This window comes from Hemicordylus capensis, chromosome 13 (genome assembly GCF_027244095.1).
Source record: "Hemicordylus capensis ecotype Gifberg chromosome 13, rHemCap1.1.pri, whole genome shotgun sequence".
Taxonomy (NCBI): domain Eukaryota; kingdom Metazoa; phylum Chordata; class Lepidosauria; order Squamata; family Cordylidae; genus Hemicordylus; species Hemicordylus capensis.
This window is the reverse complement of record NC_069669.1, coordinates 3,943,630-3,963,474: the sequence shown is the minus strand read 5'-3', so window position 1 is coordinate 3,963,474 and position 19,845 is coordinate 3,943,630. Positions and strand designations below refer to the sequence as shown.

Below are 19,845 nucleotides of genomic sequence, written 5' to 3'. Positions count from 1 at the left end.
ACTTAAGGGCTTTAAACATTCCTCTAAAATGTGGCAAGGCTGGATCAGTTCCAGTTTGTGACTCCTGAGGTTGTGGACAAGCTGCTTGGAGCTGAGACCCTAAGTTACAATTTCCATAAGTTTTTATACCTTTTAGTATACCGTTTACACAGTTTGCACAAACACTGGCCTCACAACAATGATTAAACAGGCTATGCCATATCAGCATGAATCATAGACTTCTGCCTCCTAACTTAGACATCACTTAATCATTACAAGACTCTTGAGTTTGTTAAGTTAAACACATGCACCTAAACACACTCACAATTATCACCTTTTGTGGATTCAGATACATCACACCCACCCCAACAACAACAACAACCACCACCATTTATATACCTCTTTTCAAAAAAGTTTCCAAAGCGGTTTACATAGAGAGATAATAAATAAATAAGGTGGATCCCTGTCCCCAGAGGGGTCACAATATACATAAGACAGACACCAGCAACAGTCACTGGAAGCACTGTGCTGGGGATGGATAGGGCCAATTACTCTCCTCCAGTCCCCCTGCCTAATAAAGAGAATCACCACGATAAAAAGGCGCACTGTTTTCTCATCCGCGTGAGAAAGGGCTCAACATATTAATCAGATGATCGTGTTAGGTGATACCTGCCACCCCAAACCCATAATTTTGGATAGCCATAATCTGTGGTTTGAGCTTCAGAAGTAGCTCTAGGATTGCAAACCTCAGCAGAAGAGGAAAGATCCAGCATCTTCTGTTCTACCCATGTTCTAGACAAGGCATGGCTACCAATATGGTCTCTGGGGTTCCTGTCTCCTCTCCGTGGCTGACAGCAGCTCTTCCTGTGCAATTGGGAACAAAATATTCTGCTCCATCACTTATCACCTCTTGTAGCTCTATTGGCAAGTTAATTATTTGACTCATCCAACCCTATTAAAGAGCAGGCACCGATTAATTTGCACAATCACTCCCTCAGCAGTTATTGCTGACAAGGCCTGAAATGGTACAAAGGACTCCTTGAAAGAATGGTCCATGGGAGACAAATAATAATACCAAAAAGCAGGCCTCAGAATTAGGATAATGTTTTGATGTTAGATATCTACAGTGTGAAGGTCTTTTCATACACTCTGAGGGGGCGACGGGGGCAAATTTCACTTCAGTTATCCCAGTGAGTTGTGTGGCCAAGGAGGTATTTGAATCCCGGTCTCTCTGGTCCTAGTCCAGCACTATACACTAGCATTGTCAATGTTTATCCCAATTTTTCAGGTGGAGGGGTAGATTACTGAACCCCTGCTAGTGAGCTCTTGGCTGAGGCAATCTGTGAGCCCTTTCTCATGAGAGGGCTAGTGGGGAGAACATAAGAATAGCCCAGCTGGATCAGGCACAAGGCTCATCTACTCCAGCATCCTGTTTCATTCAGTGGCCCACCAGATGCCTCTGGGGAGCCCACAGGCAAGAGGTATGTGCATGCCTTCTCTCCTGCTGTTGCTTCCCTACAACTGGGATTCAGAAGCATCCTGCCTTTGAGGCTGGAGTTGGCCCACAGCCATCAGACTAGTAGCCATAGATAGACCAGTCCTCCATGAATTTGTCTAAGCCCCTTTTAAAGCCATCCAAACTGATGACAATCACCACGTCCCATGGCAAAGAATTCCACAGATTAATTGTGCGCTGTGTGAAAGAGTATTTCCTCTTGTTGGTCCTAAATTCCCTGACCTTTAGTTTCATGGGGTGACCCCTGGTTCTAGTGTTGTGAGAGAGGGAGAGAAATTTCTCTCTGTCCACTCTCTCCACACCATGCATGATTTTATTGACCTCTCTCATGTCTCCCCGCAGTCGACTTCTTTCTAAACAAAAAAGCTCCTGGTGTTGTAATCCTGCCTCATAAGGAAGGTGCTCTAAGCCCCAATCATCTTGGTTGCACTCTTCTGCACCTTTTCCAGTTCTACAATGTCCCTCTTAAGATACAGTGACCAAAGCTGTACGCAGTACTTCAGATGGAAGCCTTTTAAACCTTACTGCCCCGCAGACGACCAAGGGCTCCCTCTTGAGCAGGTGGATCGCCTGCCAAACAATTACCAGCTGCCTCTGGTAGCTTGGAGGGCCGGGGTACTGGGACGTGTTGTCCCACATTGCCCCACTCCTGGAGCTCCCATAATGCACCATGCAAGTGTGCGATGCTTTATGAGGACCCCCCTCCCCTCCCCAAGCTGCCCAGGATTTCTGCAGCAGCCACGGTTGGCAGATGATCACAGAAACAGGGTTAGGAGAACGCTCACTTTCCTAACCTAGTTTTAGAGGTTGGTTCTAGAGGCAGGTTTGCCACCGAGGCACCACTGGAATGCGGGATCGGGCCCGATTCTGGTGGTTCACACGCGCAGGCCAAACCAGGCTGGGCTTCCTTAACTTGCTTTTACCTGCACGTGTGAATAGCTTCTGTGAATCATTGTCTGACTTCCATTCATAACCTCTATCTGTAAGTCACCAACTGAGTAACTACAGGATGAACAATAAAGCAAAAGGTATGCACATCTGAATCACATCCAGATCCCCCTTTTACACTGAAAAGAACACCTTTGCACAGGGATGGTGGTTTTGCCAGGATTTGTTCATCTGCAAGACAGAAAGAATTTTCCAGTCAACCATATCTTTGCAGGGTCTCCATATTCAGTAGCCCAAGCACAGAAGTAATTCAAAGGGGAGGCGGTCACATGTTCTGCATTCTATAGTCCAGATTTATGCTTCAATAAAATTAAGTGCATAAATTATATATAAAGATTTCGTCTTCTTCGAGGAACATAGCATACTTGGAAATTGCATGGATGCAAATTCCCTATAAATAACATTTGTCAATGAATATGAAGCAGCCAAGCATAAATGTATGTAAGTCCACATTTTTATATCCACTGCAAGGCTCTAAACTTTGTGCTTCTTTTGCGTAGCTCCATTTATGCTGGTGTTGTGGCTGGCAGCATCTAACTGTCTGCAGAGACCCATTAAAATTCCATCTCAAAAGGTTGCTGTGCAGTGGTATTAAACGCTGGCAAATTCACCATGGCAGAACTCCACCGCATTTCCATAAAGCTCTTTTGGAAAGTTGTACACCTAGACAATATTTGATCCCAAGATCTGAATGCCTATTTCCCTCAAGAAAGAATGGGGTTCGGGCAAATCTGCTTAGCTGTGTGCAAACATTTTTGGTATTGTCAAAGAATGACTCAAACTTCAGGATGATTTCCTACAAATCCTTTTCTGCGAAGCCTTTGGCACAACTGGTCCTTATCCCCTACTGGAATGAAACCCGAACACATGTAAGTGAAAGAATGGTATATGCTCCCTTTTTTACCCTGCTTTCACTTGCACTCTCTTTCCTCTCCTCTGCCTTCTGTCAATATCTAGATGGTAAGCCCTTGTTCAGAGCAAGGACTTGTCCTCTCTTCCTTTGCAACACATCCTGTAAGTGGATGGTGCTCTATAAAAGAAAGAAACAAATAAATATTGCAGTGTTCTACATCTGCTATTCTGCTCCCAGATACACTTACTGTCAGAACAGTAGGAAGAGAAGAGGGGAGGGGAGGGGTTGGAGACTCACAGGTGGGTTGCTGAGATGGTTGGAGGTGATCTCCCCTCCATGTAGTTTTTCTGAGTGCTCTCAAGAAAGGCTTAGAAAAAGACAAGCTCCCCCCCATCCAAGGATTCTCTGAGACTGTTTCAAAAAACCCCTAAGAAGCTATTCACATGCACAGGCAAAACCAGGCTAAGGAAGCCCAGCTCGTGCCCAGCCCCAGCGGCAGCAAATCCACCTCTGGAGCTGCCCTCTTAACCCTGTTTTATTGATCATCTGCCAGCCCTGTCTGGGGCTCCTGGCTGCCTTTGGGGAGGGGGCTTCCCCATAATGCACCACACACTTGAGTGGTGCATTACGGGAGTTCTGGGGGGCAGGGTGATGTGTCCTGGCACCCTGACCCTTGGAGCTACCGGCAGAAGCCGGCAATGGTCTGCAGGGGAGGTAAGAAGAAGAGCAAGGAGAGAATCATCTGCAGGGGAGGTAAGATTTCCGAGGCTTCCTTCCCTGGCCCCTTCAAGCCCTTCTCACGGATCGTGAGAAAGGGCTCTAAACATGTCTGAGTCAAACGGGGTCTCACCCAGTGCAATTCCTCTGGTGTCTGTATCCAGTTCCCAGTGAATGAGCCTAGTGGTGGGAGGACAAGGAATCGATGTCTGGCAGGGATTCTAGTTCCGGCGTTTCTTTAGCAGAGAAATATATGTGGAGTTACAACTCTTAATTATTTGCCGCGTTTGTGGATTTCAGAGCGGTCTTTGACTCAATTTCAAGAGTTTTCTTATGGGCTGAACTTAAGAATTCAACTACTGGTAAACGCTTTCTGATGCTTATCTTAAACCTTATGAGAATCCACAAGACACTGGAGCTCTTTGCATGATCAGTGAGAAGGGCCCTTGCAAGGTCTGCGGGGAGATCAGGTTACACTTACCTTCCCTGCAGATGAGCAGCTCTGCCTACTTGGGTGGGCAGATTGCCCGCCCAGACATGCACGCTCCGGGAGTTGGGGTGCAGGGAAGCACCACTGCCCATCACCCCGCCCCCGGAGCCCAAATAATGCACCAAACGAGTACATTAAAAACAGTGTTTGGAGAGTGTTGATACAATTGTTCATGTCCTTTTACGAGGCATATTCTTTTCTGACTCTCAGTTAAGATTGATTCAACAATTATTTAAAAAATTTCCAGGCCATCGAGAAGAATTTTATGTCACATGTCGTTTAGCCAATAACTATCCCCGTGTTACCTTTCAAGTAGCACAATTTTGTTTCTTAGCCACAAGGGCTCACTGCATTCTGGTAGCTCCTCCATGATTATGACCACATTGGTCTTGGGATTTCAAAAGTAGTATGTATGCATTTGTTATTTTAGTATTTAGCATTTTTATTCTTGTATCGATTATCTTGTTTGTTTTGTAAATTGTATCACGGCTTGTATTCTGTAATAAAGTAAAGTCCTAATAATAAAGTAAGTCCTATTTGTATGAAATCCCATCTAAAAAAGTAAGTGGACTGCATGTTTTAGAAATTTTTTTAATATATAAAAATTCTGTAGAAAATTATATATATATATATATATCCTCTCTCAGAGTGATCAAGTGAAAGGTTAGGACTGTTGAGTGCTTTAATCAATAATGTATGGCTTAGATGAACAGTATACTGTACTTTGCTGTGCTAAATCAATAATACATTTTCATGCTCAACTTTTTAATCCTCAAAACAACTACATCAAAAATTTCACACTAGGCTGCCCCTGAAAATCAATAATAAAAAGGTCTCTTTCTCTTTTCCTTTCTCCCCTTTCTTTTATTTAGTAGAGTTTAATTAAAGGCAAAACCAATTTGTTTGCCAAATGACAGTAGGAAAAGAATTATACATGACTTTGTCATGGCTCTGATGAGGATATGATTCTGGCTCAAAGAGGATCCCGGTCCAAAGGAAAGTAAGATGTTACAAATTGGTAGACATACAATGCATTCCTATGCATGTTTACTTGGAAGTGAGTCTAATTCTACTCAGTGCACTTACTCCCAAGAAAACATGCAAGAGATTGCAGCATCATAGTTGGTTAAAATGGCCAGATAGAAGGGGAAGCAAAGGTGCTCTTTGCCTGGGGTGCCAATTGGTCTAGGGCTGACCCTGTTTCAATCAATGAAAGAGAATGCTTACAAAGTAAGTGAATGCATCATGCAGCACAGAGAGAAGAACACCCAGTGCTCAGGCGCATAACAACGATGGGGCAAGGGGAGACAGTTGTCTGGGGGCCCCACTGCCTGGAGGGGCACCCCAGGGGCACCTCGTGTGACTCCCCATTGCCCCCTGCCCAGCCCCATAGCCTCTCAGCCACTTGCCCTCTTCACCGTCTCTCCTGCTTGTTCTGCTGGCCCGCAACGGAAGCAGCAGGCAAGCTGCAAAGAGCTCCTTTTCTCCCGCCTCTCAGCTGATCGGCGGGTGGGCGGGGCTTCCATGGAGGCCTCCGTGTAGGCCGCAGTGAAGCCTGAACTCGAGTAGGGCCCAAGCCAGCCAGGAAGGAGGAGGCAGCCAGAGTGTTCTCTGCAGCAGAAGACCTCTTGCTGCCCTGCTTAACCCAGACCAGCATTTGCCAGGTAGAGTGTGAACTCCTTTTTGTGGTTACCTTTCCCGCCCCCCCCCCCCCATATATAGGGCTCTGCTTGCCATAGGGCTTGGATATGGGGGGGGGGGAGGGACCGAGAAGTCTCTGAATATTTATTTTGAAACAGCTTGGAAAATTTGCTGACTTAAAAAAAACTATCTAAAAAGTCCTATAAGTGGCTTGTTTCATGGCAGAAAATTGCAAAAACTTCTGGAACAGTATTTTATTAATTTTATTTATTCATTCATTCATTTATAAATGCACTTATGTTCAAGTTGTTTTGCAACCCAGAAGGTCTGACTGAGAACTGTGAAGCATGTGTGGTGCTTTTATTTTATTTTTCTTGTGTGTGAACTGCTCCCCAATAACTTGCAGGGACTTCAGGGTAAATCTGGCCAACATGGGAATGCAGCACCTCCATTCCAGAGGAGATGTGTCTTAAAGGGCTTTAAAAGCCTCCTGTGAAAAGCCTCCTGCAATCAAACTTGACTGCATTTGTTCAGAATTCTGGGAAAACAAACATAGGCTCACCTTGCATGGCTGAAAGTCTCCTTTGCTAATCTGCAGCGAGGGGCCCATTTTAATAATTCATCTTTCTAGTGTGTTCTAGGCATTAAAAGTAAAACAAATGTATAGTACTCAATGTCTATCACTATATATTGTGATGTGTGTGTGTGTGTATTCAGTGAAATGTATTTGCAGGCAGCATACTTATTTTGGAATATCAGACTTAAATCCTTGGGGGCCTGGGGTGTGCGGAGGCCCTGGACTTTGGGGGGGGGGGCATTTTAAAATCTTGTCTCTGGGCCCACTCCAACCTTGCTACGCCCCTGCCAGTGCTGTTGGAGATGCAGCTACTGATGGCACCAGCAATGCTATTGACCACTAGGGGTACTAGATGTCAAGATCGTGAGCAAGGGAATCCCCTCTCTGACTACTCCTTCTTTACTCGACTGCCCCTTTATTAGACTGATAGTCTCAGGTTTCATTCTCTCACCTGGAGAGCGAAACGTCTTTCTTCTCCCTTCCCTCTTCCTGTATGTAGCTAGCAGCAAGGCATGTAAGCCTTATATATCTCCCTGATAAATTTCCTAAACAAACTACTTTATTGAGAATAACTCCAGATATTAATTAGCAGTGCTCCCCTTACCCGTGCACGTCTGCTGTAGCTGAAATTTCTTTATTTCAAATAAAGAAATCTCCCCTCAAAGATCTCTGACAAATACTGAAGCTATTCTCCTGACCAGCAAAAACAGGGCTTGAGGTCCGAAGGCGGGGTTAGCACTACCGTGTGGAACCTCGGCAAGCTCCCAAACAGGGCTCTGTCAAAAGAGGGTCACCCAGGTGGGATGGGATGGGATGTCCAGCCAACCTTCCTTCAGGCAGGGGAGCCCCTTCTCGAAGCACAATGGGCCCACTAGTGGTGTGCCCGAACCGGTCCGGCGGCCATTCCAAAGAATGGCCGAACTGCCGGACCGGTTCGGACTGGGCTGGTTCGGGTCCGGGTGGGGGGTATATCTTTAAGGGCGGGGAGGGCTTGCTTAGCCCTCCCGCCTCCTTGCCCCCGCCAGCGCCCGTATTTAACATTATAGGGGCGCTGGAAACCAGCCGCCCCCCCCGCCGCCGCCACCGCGGCGAAATCACTCTTAAAAACATCCAGCCCTCCCTCCCTCCCAGCTAGCTGCCCGCCCGCCCCCCCCACCCACCCAGTCGCTCACCCGGTCGGTAGATACTAAGCGAGAGGAGCTCCGGCACAGAGCTCCTCTCGCTAGGAAGGCCTCCAGGAGAATGGTGGCTTGCGCGCGCGCGCATGCGCGCGCCGCAAACCACGCCGTTCTCCGGAGGCCCGGTCTACCCGCCGGGAAAGGGCCGGGTAGACCGGGCCTCCGATCGCTGGGTAGACCGGGCCTCCGATCGCCGGAGGCCCGGTCTACCCAGCGATCGGAGGCCCGGTCTACCCGGCCCTTTCCCGGCGGGTAGACCGGGCCTCCGGAGAACGGCGTGGTTTGCGGCGCGTGCATGCGCGCGCAAGCCACCATTCTCCCGGAGGCCTTCCTAGCGAGAGGAGCTCTGTGCCAGAGCTCCTCTCGCTTAGTATCTACCGACCGGGTGAGCGACTGGGTGGGTGGGTGGGGGGGCGGGCGGGCAGCTAGCTGGGAGGGAGGGAGGGCTGGATGTTTTTAAGAGTGATTTCGCCGCGGTGGCGGCGGCGGGGGGGGCGGCTGGTTTCCAGCGCCCCTATAATGTTAAATACGGGCGCTGGCGGGGGCAAGGAGGCGGGAGGGCTAAGCAAGCCCTCCCCGCCCTAAAAACAAGGCCCCCCTTCGGTGCCGGTCCGGACTTCTCCGGACCGTGCACATCCCTAGGGCCCACCACACATCCCACCTCCAGAGACTCCCAGAGGTTTCGGGCTGCTGTCGCACTCGCTTCCAGGTTGGGCCATGGCGGTGGCAACAGAACTGGCCACTGCTAACCAGGGCCGTTTTGCGGCACCCTGCTGGAGGATGGGGCTCTCCTTCTTGGGCGTGCTCCTGCCCCGACACCTCGCAGCTGCGCGAGAGGGAGCCCTTCGCACCCTGCGAGGGGATGTTGAAATGCGCTCCATACGGGGAGTGTGTGGGGCCCTCTAACATGCGGGGCCGTAGCATATGGCCAGTGGATGGGGTGGACGGACAGATGTTCAGCATCAGCATCACCCACCTGCTGCTGAGCCAAACTGCTGATCTTTGCAAGTATTCTAGCCACCATGTGTGCAGGGGGGGTGGGGCTGGAGCCGGCTCCCGTGGTGGCGGGGGGTGGTGGAACAGGAGTGACCGCTGGACTGGCAGACTGTCCATGCAAGGGTCATGGAGGCGGATGGTCAGCCCAGCAGCCACTCCCGCTCTGCCTGCCACTGCCCCGGCGGTGGGGGGTGGGAGCGGTGCGCACATGGTGACTGGGAGACTTGCAAAGTGTTTCGGCCTCATGGTGGCAACGGCAGTGGTGGCGGGGGGCTTGCGGTGGCCGCAGGGGGCTCAGCGCTGGGCAGAGCAGCTCCTACACCCACTCTCCTGGTAACGTGAGTGGCCTCTGTGCACGTGCAGAGGACCATCTGCGCAGAGGTTGCAGATTGACTTCCCTGTTACTTGGGAGGCTGCCAGGGAGTGGCAGTGGCAGATGGATGGGGAGGCAGAGTCGCCACTTGGCTACGGCGGCGGGGGGGGGGCAAGGGGGGTCCTTACCATCTACACACACTATACAGTGGGATGGGGGGGTGGCACGGAGGCCACAGCTGCGGGGAGGGTGAGGGGGCGGGGCAGGTTCCCCCTTCTGCCTTCTCAAGCCACGCTGTTGTACGGTGGGATGGGGCGATGGGGGCTGCCACAGCAAGAGTGAAGGGGGTGGCGGCACATGTGGCAAGGAGGGCAGGTGCACACTCCCCATTGCCTGCTTGTCTACCCGTCCACTGTGATCAGAGGGGCAACTGGACAGGGGTGGTAGGAGACACATCTCATGTCTCAGGCAGGTATACTTAAAGAGCCAGGATTAATTGAAATCATTCTGTGTCAGGAGGGATTGGCAAACCCAGATTTCCTGCTTCCCAAAATGTAGAATGTCCTGAAACCTGCTCGCTTGAAAGTTGTTGTTGGAAAGCAGTAAATATTTTTAATCACAACAAAAATCCGCAAAACAAATTAAATAGCAAAAGGAATGAGGCGCTGGTGGTTCCCTGTCCAAAAGAGCTCAAGATCTAAGAACACACACCAGGGAGGTGCCTGCAACAGCCACTTGAAAGACACTAGCTCTATTCACATGTTATGTCTGACACTCGTACGGGTTTGCAGAGATACAGATCTGTACACAGGTACAGTTATTCACATGTTATACTGAACACAGGAATGGTAGTACACTTTCTATCTATACCATGCATTTGAGGGGCTTTACCCCGGTTCAATTTAAAATGAACACAGATACAGGCATTCTCACAAAAACATGAATGAGTGTACAGACAGCTGTAAACATGTACAACATGATGTCTGAATAGGGTTTCTACACTGGGTTGAACAGGGATAGTTGCTCTGCTCCACAAAATGTGAGCTACCACTTTCGACGGTGCTTCTTAGCCCAGTTAGCAGGGACAATTGTTTAAATATATTAGCTACATTTACAAATTGAAAATATATACCACTTTTCATTTTAAAAAATCCTCAAAGGGGTTTGCATAGTCAAAGGAAGAAGAAGATAGCCCCCTCTTCTTAAATGTATTTAACTGGTTTTAAATTTGCTTTTGTATTGTTTTAAATGTTTGTTTGTTGTTTTGGATTGTTGTACACCGCCCAGAGCCTTTGGATGGATAGGGTGGTATAGAAATGTAACAAATATCTCAAACGAGGCTCACAATGTAAAAGAAGCACAAGGAAGACACCAGCAACAATCACTGGGAGGAATGCTATGATGGGCTGGATAGGGACGGTTGCTCTCCTCCTGCTAAATACAAGACATTCAAAGGTGCCTCTTAGCCTAGTTAGCAAAGTCAAACCACTTTCCAACAACAAAAAGTGTTCCGAAGTAGTTGACATAGCAAAAGGAACAAAAAGAAGGAGGAAGGAATAGTTCCCTATCCTGAAGGGGATGACGATCTAAAAAGTGAAACTCAAGGGAGATTCCACCAGCAGCTACTAGAGAGGGGACAAATGGGGATAAACAGGTTCTCCCATTGCTAAACACGAGAGCAGCCATTTTGAGATGGTGCCGCTGGGCCCAGTCAGCAGGGGCCGCTTAACAAGGCCGACCTTTCCCTCGGGGGGGGGGAACTCATTCATAATTGATTTAGCTCCTGTCCACTCTGCTTTTCAACCCCAAAAGTTCCCAAGGTGGTTTACAGAGCAAAAGGGTTGAGAAGATGGTTCCCTGCCCCAAAGAGGCTCCCAATCTAAAAAGAAGTGCAAAGGAGACCCCAGCAACAGCCATTGGGGGTGATGCTATGCTGGGGTGAAAAGAGACAGTTGCTCTGCCCCTGCTGAATATTGTGAACCTCCTGGGGTCTTTTTTGTATGGGATGGTATATAAATATACTAAATAAATAAGAGAGCTGCCATTTTGAGAAGGCTCCCCTCAGCCCAGCCAGCAGCAGCCGCTTAACGAGGCCGACCTTCCCCTCAGGGGGGCATCTCATTTATTATGGATTTTGCAGCTGTCCGCTCTGTTTTTCAACCACACAGCAGTTTTCAGAGCCCAAGGGATGAGAAGATGGTTCCCTGCCCCAAAGAGGCTCCCAATCTAAAAAGAAGTGCAAAGGAGACCCCCCCCCCAGCAACCGCCACTGGAGAGATGCAATGCTGGACTGAAAAGGGACAGTTGTTCCCCTCCCCCCGCTAAAGATGAGAGAGCTGCCATTTTGAGAAGTTTCCCCTCAGCCCAGTCAGCAGCAGCTGCTTAATGAGGCTGACCTTTCCCTCGTTGTGGGGGGGGGGGGCACATCTCATTTATTATTGATTCCGCAGCTGTCCAACCCAAAGAGTTCCCAAGGTGGTTTACAGAGCAAAAGGGATGAGAAGATGGTTCCCTGCCCCAAAGCGGCTCCCAATCTAAAAAGAAGTGCAAAGGAGACCCCCCCACCCACCCAGCAACCGCCACTGGAGAGATGCAATGCTGGACTGAAAAGGGACAGTTGCTCCCCTCCCCCCCCCGCTAAAGAGGAGAGAGCTGCCATTTTGAGAAGTTTCCCTACAACCCAGTCAGCAGCAGCTGCTTAACGAGGCCGACCTTTCCCTCGTTGCGGGGGGGGGGGGGGGGGGAATACATCTCATTTATTATTGATTCTGCAGCTGTCCAACTCAAAGAGTTCCCAAGGTGGTTTACAGAGCAAAAGGGCTGGGACGATGGTTCCCTGCCCCAAAGAGGCTCCCAATTGAAAAAGCAGCCCAGAGGAGACCCCAGCAAAAGCCACTGGAGGATGTTCTGCTGGGCTGAAGAGGGTGAGTTGTTCGCCCCCTCCTTAAGATGAGAGGGCTTCGCTAAGAGTTTCCGAGGTGCCTCTTGGCCCAGTGAGCAGGGGTTTTGTGGAGTCAAAAGGGAACAGCCACAGGTTTGGTTTTTGCGGGCGAAATTTCTCTTAAAGGGACCGAAGAAGACCTGGCCTTAAAAAAAACACCATTATTATTATTATTATTATTATTATTATTATTATTATTATTATTATTATTTATTAATTAAATCTCCACCATGCCTTTCTTCCATTATAGAACGCAAGGCGACTTGTCTTCTATAACACAGGGCTGCCATCCAAACACTGACCAGACCTTGTCCTGCTTCACCAGCAAGCTGGCCTCCACCCACACCCTGCGGGTTTCATAGGCCTCCCAAACCTGTGTCAGTTTTTAGATTCACATTTGCACAGAAGAGCTGGATTCAGGGTACTAATTTCAAGCAATTAGATCAACATGCTTTGCAGTATCTCTTTTCATGAAAGAAGACCGATGCAGGATAGATTTTTTTTTAATTTGACACAATGAGAATTTGGGCCGATATACAAAACCTCTTTTTGAATTCCTCCCCACTCCCACCCACACAGGTGGTGACTTTGTTTCCAGCCCACTCTTTTTCCTCCAGTGAATTAACTATTATGGCGTCCAGGTTTGATTTTTTTTTTACTTCCCCCTGCCAAAAATAAAATAGAATTAGAGATTCCCTTCTTGCTGATTCAGTCTCTGAAGGCGGGAAAGGGGCAGATGTGGGAATGCCAGCATATGCAAACCATTATGGGTCTTTGCAACTGACTGGCAGTCCAGATCCAGATTTAGCCACACACACACCCACCCCCCCGTGGGCTTTGTGGCCAAGATTAATAGACCTTGGTTGGATCAGCCTGGTTCACCAGCAAGTCTTTGACATTCCTGTCATGGAAGAGTGTTAGGAGATGTAAGAAGGACTTTATTTTATTTTTTTTAATAAATAGGGTTGTGTGCCTGTTTTATTAGAAAGAAAAGAAGAGGTGGGATAGACCCAAAATAGAAAGTGTTTTTCTGCTATTTTTACCCTCTTCTCAAATGATGGCAGAGCAGAAAAAAAGAGGAATTTAAAATTTTGTTCCTTTGCAGTAAGTGCACATTAAAATTCAGGATATGCAGTCTTCCTGGACAGTTTTTCCAGTCAAAACCCTTTGGGGGTTGTCCATGGAAAGATTTCAGGGCCTGAAGAACCTCCAAATTTGCTTTCAATTTTATTTTGGCAAAATGTTGGTGGAAACTCCTATTAAAATGTCTCTAATATCAGAGACTAAGGATTGTACCATTCCAGCCTTCTGTGCAGGGAAGATGAGCTGTTCTTCAGCCCAGCAATCAGAGCACCCAGCACAGAGCAGGAAAGGAGCTGTCCAGATGCTGAAACTACGAGCTGGATAAATGGAAACTGTTCCACCAGCAATGTCCAGACAGTGGCGGAGACTTTATGAGGCAGCCTGACTGCCCCACTGATCCTGTTCTCACTTTCAGTCAAGATCCCTCCTCTCAAGAAGGGATGCCTAGAAGTGGGAGTTCCACCTGCTCTGCATGGGGGTCACACTCACCCTTAGGGATCAGGTTCACAGTTTGGGGTTGATCCAGAGCTTGGAATCTCAAGTGGCCTTGGTAACTAGGAGCACCAGCTGATTCACCCTTTGCTAAAGAACTTTGATCTTGCCACAGTGATCCATGCCCATGCAATTGTTGGACTGTGTTGTGTGCAGTAACCTGTAGGTGGTGTAGGATTCAAAACTGGAGTCAGGAGAATGACCAAGCTAAAGCCAGGTAGAAAAACCAGGAGCCAGGGATCAAGCAACAAGCTGGAGATAAAAACAAGCCAAGAAGCTGAGCAGTTAAGTCAAAAGAAGTTGATACAATGCCCCAGGATCAAGAAGAAGCTACTTATACCCTCCATTGTTGTAGAGAGAGTCAGTGAGGCGGGTCTCACGATCCATGAGACCCGCTTTTTAAAAAACTGCGGGGAGAGCGGGCAGGGAGCCCTGGGTGGCCGGATTGGACGCCCACACAGTTGCCGGCTCTGTGACGGAGCTGGTGGGGGCTGGGGAGCTCGGGCGCTGCGCGGCCCTCGGAAGCCCCAGTATGCCCTGCGTGAGCGCGCAGGGCATACTGGGGAGACCCCCGAGCTGGGAGGCTGCTTTTAAGCCTCCCGGTCGGGGGGCTACTCACAAGCAGATAGCCCAGGTTTGCAGAGCGCTCACTCCGCAAACCTGGGCTAAGAGGCGGGCTACAGGAGTGGGTTAGCCGCTCCAGAACCACCAGGCTTGGCTGCGAGCCCGGTGGTTCTGACGATCCTCAAAAATCAGGCTAGGCTTTCCTAGCCCGATTTTTGTGATCGTCAGAATAGCCCCAATGAGTGCACACAGAGGAACATAGGAAGCACCCATATACTGAGTCAGACCCTTGGTCCACCTAGTTCAGTATTGTCTACACAGAATGGCAGTGGCTTCTCCAAGGCTATGAGCAGGAGTCTCTCTCAGTCTCTCTGGCATCTTGGAGATGCCAGAGAGGGAACTTGGAACCTTCTGCATGCAAGCATGCTCTTCCCAGAGCAGCCCCATCCCCTAAGGGGAATATTTCACAGTGCTCACACTTCTAGTCTCCCATTCATATGCAACCAGGGTGGACCCTGATTAGTAAGAGGGACAAGTCATCCTTGCTACCACAAGACCAGCTCTCCTTCCAAAGAGCAGCTTATCTCCCTCGTAGATGGGGCCTGTCCAGGACTTGGAGACTTAAAGGTGTACTGTAATGCAGCAAGCTGCCACAGGGGAGCAAACAGTATGCAGAATTTGGGTCAAGGTTTGGGTAGCTCCTGTTAGTTTCATCCAGACTAGATTACAGCAGTGCCTTGAAGACCATCCAGAAGGTTAAAATCTGGCTTCTTTTTCTGCTTTTGGAGGGCAACTCTCTACTCCATTAGCTCAGCTGCTTGTTTTCTTGGTTCTTCGGCGCTGTGACTAGGGTGTCATTTGTGCTGGGCTTGTACTATTCTTGTTTATTGTTGTTTTTCTTTCATTGTTATTTCTTTTATTGATTCTGTTTGGAAACCATCATGAGCCAACTTGGACTGCCTTTTGGCAAGAACAGTGTAATGGTCATGTTTTAAAAATAGTTTTTTAAAAAAAATCTCCAAGAATGTGCCTAACTTTCTCTCCCTGAAATAAAAGGGGGTTTAAAACATGGCAGCGTCTTGCTTTATTTTGTATGCTTTTACAACTTTCTCTGATGCATTAGTACCAAGATGTTTGCCATTAATTTGTTCCATTCTCTCATAGAAGGCTTTCAGAAATACAATAATGCTTGCTTTCTGTGCTATTGCCGTCCATTGATTTTTTTTAAAAAAATGTTTTATTGCAGTGTCTTCTCAAACAGATTAAACTTATCTGCAAAAAATACCTCTTGTTATAGCACTGAATTGGGGGCACTATTCCCTAAAGCTGAACTTGCTTTGAAGTTATTGCCTTAATAGACTGGAGCTTCTGTTTTTGAGCTGAGCTGGCCTTTGTTTTGCTGGAAAAGTCTGTCCAGTTTTGCTGGCCAAGAATGAGCAGCTGAGGCTCTTGCTAAAGAAAGCTGTCCCTTCTTTTCCATACCCTCCATCATTTCACAGAAGGAAATAGATGCACAATTACACAAAGCTCTCCAGTTCTTATGCCAGGCATTACCGCCTGAAGCCTTCCTCTGCCCCACTTGTGCATTTCTGAAAACGTAATTGAATCTGCTGTAGTAATCATGTTGCAGAATTCATTGATTCTGCAATTGACTCATTTCTTGGCCTTGCACTGTTTTTAAAAAGCTGAAGGGATCTTGGTTCTTTTAAATTGCACATTGTCCTCCAGGGAAGGGCTGTAGCTCACTGGTAGACCATCTGCTTTGCATGCAGGAGGTCCCAGGTTCAACCCCTGGCAGCATCTCCAGGTAGGGCGGAGAAAGATCCTTGCCTAAAACTCTCGAGGGCTTTCAGTCAGAGTAGACAACACTGAGTTAAGTGAACCAATTGTTCTGACTCAGTAAATGGCAGCCTCCCATGTGATTCCATGGAGGGATCCTTTACAGTAGGAATGCCATGACATTTTTTGCTTGGCCAGGCAATCTACCTTGCATTGGCCACATTTGCAATACATGGAAAGAGTAGCCACCATTTTAGAATTACGTCTGCATGCTAATGAGAGATATAAATAGGGATTGCAGGGGGAAATGGTGGGGGGAGGTGAAACTATAATAAATATTCCAGTCACTCTCAAAGTTTTCTGGAAAGCTGTTGGATGTGATTGATATGCAGCCTAGCAAAGAGGTGGCAGAGAGAGACCCAGAACACGTACAGAGATAACTGCCTGCTTCCCTGAAGGATGTAAGTGCCGTCAAGCAATAAATACATGAGATGTTAAAAATATTTTTGGCTCTTCAAGGTTACAAGAGAGATGCTTGCTGAATGAGAAGCCTGCAGGAAGAATGCAACCACCAGGTAATCATAGTTGTGAGTGAGCAACTAATTTAAAGTGGCCAGGATCCAAAGGGCTCATTTCCTTCACTTTGAGTCATTCGCTTGGAGACTCTAGAGTCATTCCACCCATGCCATGCCGTAGGACTGAGGTTCTCAGCCCTGGGGCCACAGATGCTTTTGCACCAGAAGCCACTCCTAGAAAGGGAGTGGCTTTTGGAAGTCAGGAAGAATAATGAGTAGTTCATAGCTGCATGAACTGGTCAGTCTTGGGTGTGACTGGCCAAACAAAAGGCAAGAGTGGCTCATGGGAGTGTGTGTGTATATATTTGAATAGCTAGGCTTAATGCTTATCATATCGGCAGCCAGTGTAACTCCTTCAATACAGGAGTAATATGGTCTCTCCTAGATGACCCAGAGACTAGCCTGGCTGCCGCATTCTGGACCAACTGTAGTTTCCGGACTATGTACAAGGGCAGCCCCACATAGAGCGCATAGCAGTAATCCAGTCTGGAGGTTACCAGCAGATGTAGCACTGTTTTGAGGTTGTCTAACTCAAGAAATGGACACAGCTGGCATATCAGCCGAAGCTGATAGAAGGCACCTCTGGCCACTGTCTCAGCCTGGGACACCAAGGAGAGACTTGGATCCAGAAGCACCCCCAGACTGCGTACCTGTTCCTTCTGGGGAAGTGTGACCCCATCCAGAACAGGCAGATCAAACTCGTCTCTTGAGTTCCGACCTCGCACAATGAGTACCTCCGTCTTATCTGGATTCAGTCTCAGTTTGTTATCCCTCACCCAGCAGATTTATTGATTTCTATATCTATATCTATATATCTATATCTATATCTATATCTATCTATGTGCACGCGCGTGCGCGCACACACACACACACACACACACCATGATTCCCCTTTGTCAGAAGCAAGACACAGCCACTTTGCAGAACAACCTTGGCATCTGCTTTCTGTAATTTGGAACATTCTTCTTTGGCCTGACACCAGACAGTCTCCAACCCCTTGGGGTTCCGAATGAGGCATTCATTTAATATTAAAGGGATTCAGTTCCATAGGGACAGCCAGCATGAAGTGCGAACCAGAGGTCACATATGCCAGGCAAACCAGAAGTTTACTTTCAACATCTCATAACTGTCCTCTGTTTTTTATTAAGAGTGGGAGACAAGCCATGACATTCATGTGAAGTGTTCTTGTTCTAGCAATGGTGCCAAGTTTATTTCTGCAGCTCCACACAGACAGCGATGCCCTGTGCCTAAACATACTACATTAATTATGCCTGCCTTGAGCTTACAAGCATTTAGAGGTATTTTAAAAATCAAATGTAGAAGGTTCATGAGCCAGACTGGTCCTGTTTTCTGAGACGCTCAACAACCTTTTCAGAACCTTACCAGAAGCCAGCTTTGCAGAATTTGCATTCAAAACTTCCAGCCAAACAACTCTTGGATATGGCATCTGTTTTAATATCAATGCACTAAGGGAATGCTGAATATTTCCCAGTTCCAGATTTCTAGTCCTGTTTCTCCTGCATAGCAGTTTGTGTGACTATGCATTGTTCTGGATACTGCTCAGTGCCATTTCTCTCCATACTGCCCCCAATATTTGCTGGTTCCTCCACCTCTTTGGGTCTCCCCACCTGGGAAATCCCAACCAATCAAGCAACCAAAGGGGATAGGATGATATCCCAATGCTACATTGCCCAATTTGGCTGTGTGTTTTTACTGATTATTGCCTTTCGCTTACTACTGTAAGCAATTGCCAACATTTTAATGGAAGTGTCAGGGCCTTGCCAGAACCGACACGGGGAACTTACTCCTCCCTGGGGAAGAGGCAGCTGGGCCTCCTCTTTCTTGGGGCCACCCAAATGGCTGCACCTGGCCTCGGTGGCACCTGACGGGTGCAGGAGGGAGGACAGAGTTGGCATTGGCAGGCAAGTGGGTGGCCCTGCATTGCGGGCCCATGGAGATCAACTGAGTGCTGCCACCATGAACTCAAGCCCTGCAGAGATGCAATGAAGGGCAGATCTCCTGAGCTAGGAAGGGAAGGTCCCGGAAGGACCTGTGGGTGCGGGACTTCTGGAGATGAGGCTAGCATGCCAGGCCTGTTCGGGTCAGTTTCAGGGAGCACTGGCCTATGATGAAGTCATTGCATTGCTGAGCTTAGGTGGGACAGTGACTGTGCCTTGTGGCAGGGTCAGGTTTTTGCTGGCTAGTAGCACAGCGCCATAGCGTGCTTCAGTTAAATGGTAGCCTGGTTTTGATAGTAGCTTTGTTTTTGGACTGAGATATTATAGAGGAGGAGCTGGAGGCCTAGGGAGGTTGGCAGGAGATTTGGAAAGTGAGGAAATCAATGGTGAGGTGTGGAATAAGAAAAAATGCCTCCTTACGGAGAGTGGTGCTGTGAGTTTTCAAGTGGAGAAGAGTCAGACATTCCTGGCTGTGGTAAAAGCTATAGGGAAGAATGTGCGAATTTGTGATACGAGTCCCTTGAAATTAGCCAATTGTCTTTAAAAGGCTATTTGAGATGTAGTATGTGTAACATGTTTGCAGGGAGGTGATTTAATGGTTGAGTGTAGGTATAAGGAACAACTGGAAACACTTCTGTGGTGAACTGCCCTGGAAAAATTAAGGTCACCTGCATGCTTCCCCACTTTCAGACAGAAAGGAAGGGATTAATAATGGGGGCTTCCCTGGGTGTTACAGAGGGAGATATAAGAAAGGTTTGGGGTGAGGTCTGGATTTTAGAGGTCAAGTGTTTTTCATTTAGGAAGGGCGATACGCTTTGCCCTTCGACTACCGTATTTTTCTTTGTCTTAAGGGACAGGATCTCCCAGAATGGCTGATCACAGGCTACCAGGTGTTTCGAATCCATCCTTATGTTCCCCCTCCACTCAGTTGCTTTAAGTGTCAGGTTTATGGACATGGGCAGTGGGTGGTATGTAGGGATGGGCCCGGACCGGTCCTGAGGCCATTGAAAAAGCCTCTGAACCGGTCCAGACCTGGGCGGCCCGGTTTGGGGGGGGTAGCTTTAAGAGCGGCGGGAGGGTTTACTTACCCCTCCCACCGAGGACCTCAGAGCAGCGTACATGGTTATTTTTATCTACAAAAATTTTGTGAGGTAGGTCAGGCTCAGAGAGACATGACTGGCCCAGAGTCACCCAGTGAGTTTCATGGTTGAATGGGGATTTGAATTCAGGTCTTCCAGGTCCTAG

The 19,845-nt window shown here is 48.2% G+C and overlaps 1 protein-coding gene across 6 annotated transcripts in view; it reads left to right on the top strand.

The window, feature by feature from the left end:
- Positions 1–6,064: 6,064 nt before the first annotated feature.
- CACNA1H (calcium voltage-gated channel subunit alpha1 H) overlaps positions 6,065–19,845 on the top strand; it is a 485,794-nt gene continuing 472,013 nt past the window's right edge. For 3 of the 6 annotated variants that reach the window (XM_053276619.1, XM_053276620.1, XM_053276616.1), the window contains exons 1-2: positions 6,065–6,167; positions 16,587–16,642. In XM_053276619.1, coding sequence (XP_053132594.1) covers positions 16,610–16,642 — 33 coding nt within the window. In that variant the 5' untranslated portion in view covers positions 6,065–6,167; positions 16,587–16,609. Of the gene's footprint in view, positions 6,168–11,958; positions 12,133–16,586; positions 16,643–19,845 lie in introns of those variants that run through there. The other 3 variants (XM_053276618.1, XM_053276624.1, XM_053276623.1) reach the window with 1 other exon arrangement.